A 2,500-nucleotide genomic window follows, 5' to 3' on the forward strand; every position below is an offset into this window, starting at 1 on the left:
AACATACAGTACAACATAATGCACACGTGAGCAGTGCCAATAATGTCTGTGTGTGTGAGGGAAAGGGGGACGCTCTCCTCTCCTCTCCTCTCCTCTCCTCTCCTCTCCTCTCCTCTCCTCTCCTCTGCTCTCTCCTCTCCTCTCCTCTCTTCTCTTCTCCCCTCCTCTCTCCTCTCCTCTCCTCACCTCTCCACTCCTCTCCTCTCCTCTCCTCTCATCATCTCCCCTCTACTCTCCTCATCTCCCCTCTCCTCTCCTCTCCTGTCCTCATCTCCCCTCTCCTCTCCTCTCCTCTCCTCTCCTCTCCTCTCCTCTCCTCTCCTCTCCTCTCCTCTCATCTCCTCTCCTCTCCTCTCCTGTCCTGTCCTGTCCTGTCCTCTCCCCTCCCCTCCTCTCCTCTCCTCTCCTCTTCTTTCCTCTCCTCCCCTCCCCTCCTCTTCTCTCCTCTCCTCATCTCTCCTCTCCTCTCCTCTCCTCTCCTCTCCTCTCCTTTCCTCTCCTCTCCTCTCCTCTCCTTTCCTCTCCTCTCCTCTCCTCTCCTCTCCTCTCCTCTCCACACATCTCCTCTCCTCCTCTCCTCTCCTCCCCTCCCCTCCTCTCCTCTCCTCTCCTCTCTTCTCCTCACCCCTCCCCTCCTCTCCTCTCTCTCTCCTCTCCTCTCCTCTCCTCTCCTGTCCTCTCCTCTCCCCTCTCCTCTCCTCCCCTCTCCTCTCCTCTCCTCCCACCTCCTCTCTCCTCTCCCCTCCTCTCCTCTCCTCTCCTCTCCACTCCTCCCTTCCCCTCCCCTCCACTCCTCTCCTCCCCTCTCCCCTCCCCTCCCCTCCCCTCCTCTCCTCTCCTCTCCTCCCCCAATGATGTTCACACCTCACCGCTGACTCAGCTTCTCCCACGTCCACCACCACGCTCCCTCTCCCCGTCACTCTGCCCCCTCTCAGCCTGATCCAGCTGTGGCAACACGCCTGGCATGGCACCGCTTTCACCGGCTGAGCGGGAGACGCGTGACTAATGCACCACTAATAATAAAAGAGCCTTTTTAATGATCGTATCATGCTTGATTTCAGTAATTGTTGACTGTAATTGCTCTCCCCCTTTTCCATGCTGGTGGGGTGCAGTGCACTCTACAAAGAGTGTTAAGTGCCGCAGAGTTTATCTGAGGTAACGGCTGAAATACTTTTAAGCCACGCTTTCTTTAGGTTTCTTTAAGGTTTGTGTATGGATGGTTGTGTGTGTGTGTGTGTGTGTGTGTGTGTGTGTGTGAGCGTGTGTCTGTCCTGTGGGTGTGAGTGTGAGTGTGTGTGCGTGTGTGTGTGTGCGCGTGTGTGTGTGTGTGTGTGTGTGTGTGTGTGTGTGTGTGTGTGTGTGTGTGTGTGTGTGTGTGTGTGTGTGTGTGTGCGTATGTGTGTGTGCGTATGTGTGTGTGTCTGTCCTGTGGCTGTGCAGTAACTGGGTCATATCCTCTGTGCCCTCCTCCAGGTGCTTGGGCAAGTGGTCAATATGAAACTGCAGGTGTTCCTGAACTGCCGTGCCAAGCTGTCTGAGATGCCCCTGAAGAGGTAGGCAACTGCACCTAATTAAACCTCCTGCCTGTCTATGAGTGCCAAGGCAACCGGCCCTGCAGCAGGAACAGGAACAGCAGCAGTAGCCGTAGCAACAGAAGCTAATGCAGGCAGCTCATAACTGATTTCGCTCGTACCATCTGTTCAGTAACGCCTAGAGCCCTCACCACTTTCCTAAGTAAATAGTTCTTTAACACATACAGGCGAGGAGACAAGTTAGGTGTTGATACAGATGAAAAGGCCCAGGCGAGTTGGAATTGGATGTCTGAGTATGCATAAATATTAGGGGTAGTTCAGTTAGTTGCTGTTTTTCTCCGATGTTGATGTGCACCTTTGTGACGTGTTATCTGTCATATAGGTCTGCACCTCCCTTGAAACAGTCTTAATTTAGATTGTTGAGTTGAGGTGTCTCAGCTTACAGTTTTTTGTTCTCCTCTACTGGTGGACATTTGGGAATTGACTTGTGTTAAAGATGCGGTCTCTCTTCAGCGGCCATTTTAATTGGTCTGGTTGAGCTGCCAGTGCTTTGAGGAAGGCTTCTGTTCCAGACCAGGCACTCTGCCAAGCACACCTCAACTTAAAAATGCCTTTTTTTCCCCTCTTCCCTTACGTAGAGATATGAGAAAAGTAAGGTTTGAAGTCGACTTTGGAGGTTGTTATCAATTGTGCTTGTTAGTTTGTTCACAGTGTCTCAGGCTAGTTTGTAACTGAATTGTTAAAACTTTCTGCCAGTTCTTCTCAGTTGTCTTTATTGAATGGCCGAGTAAAGAAACATCCATTGAAAGTGAGCTGGCCTGATAATGGGATCCATCACTCTGCTAGAGTAGCTTTGCCAATGTAATTTGCTTGGCTATCGATGCTTAGTCCCTACTCCAGGGTAGTGTTGACACGTACTCACCATGCTTTGCTGCAGCTAGATTCCAAACGTTTGGGATGTCTTCCTG

The 2,500-nt window shown here is 51.7% G+C and overlaps 1 protein-coding gene across 1 annotated transcript in view; it reads left to right on the top strand.

Moving 5' to 3' along the window:
* uggt2 (UDP-glucose glycoprotein glucosyltransferase 2) overlaps window positions 1-2,500 on the top strand; it is a gene marked incomplete at its 5' end in the record, with an annotated part of 38,261 nt that overhangs the window by 21,230 nt on the left and 14,531 nt on the right. The window contains one exon of the mRNA XM_080838812.1: window positions 1,474-1,553. Coding sequence (XP_080694938.1) covers window positions 1,474-1,553 — 80 coding nt within the window. The remainder of the gene's footprint in view (window positions 1-1,473; window positions 1,554-2,500) is intronic.

This window comes from Sprattus sprattus (assembly GCF_963457725.1).
Source record: "Sprattus sprattus genome assembly, chromosome: 5".
NCBI classification, from domain to species: Eukaryota; Metazoa; Chordata; class Actinopteri; order Clupeiformes; family Clupeidae; genus Sprattus; species Sprattus sprattus.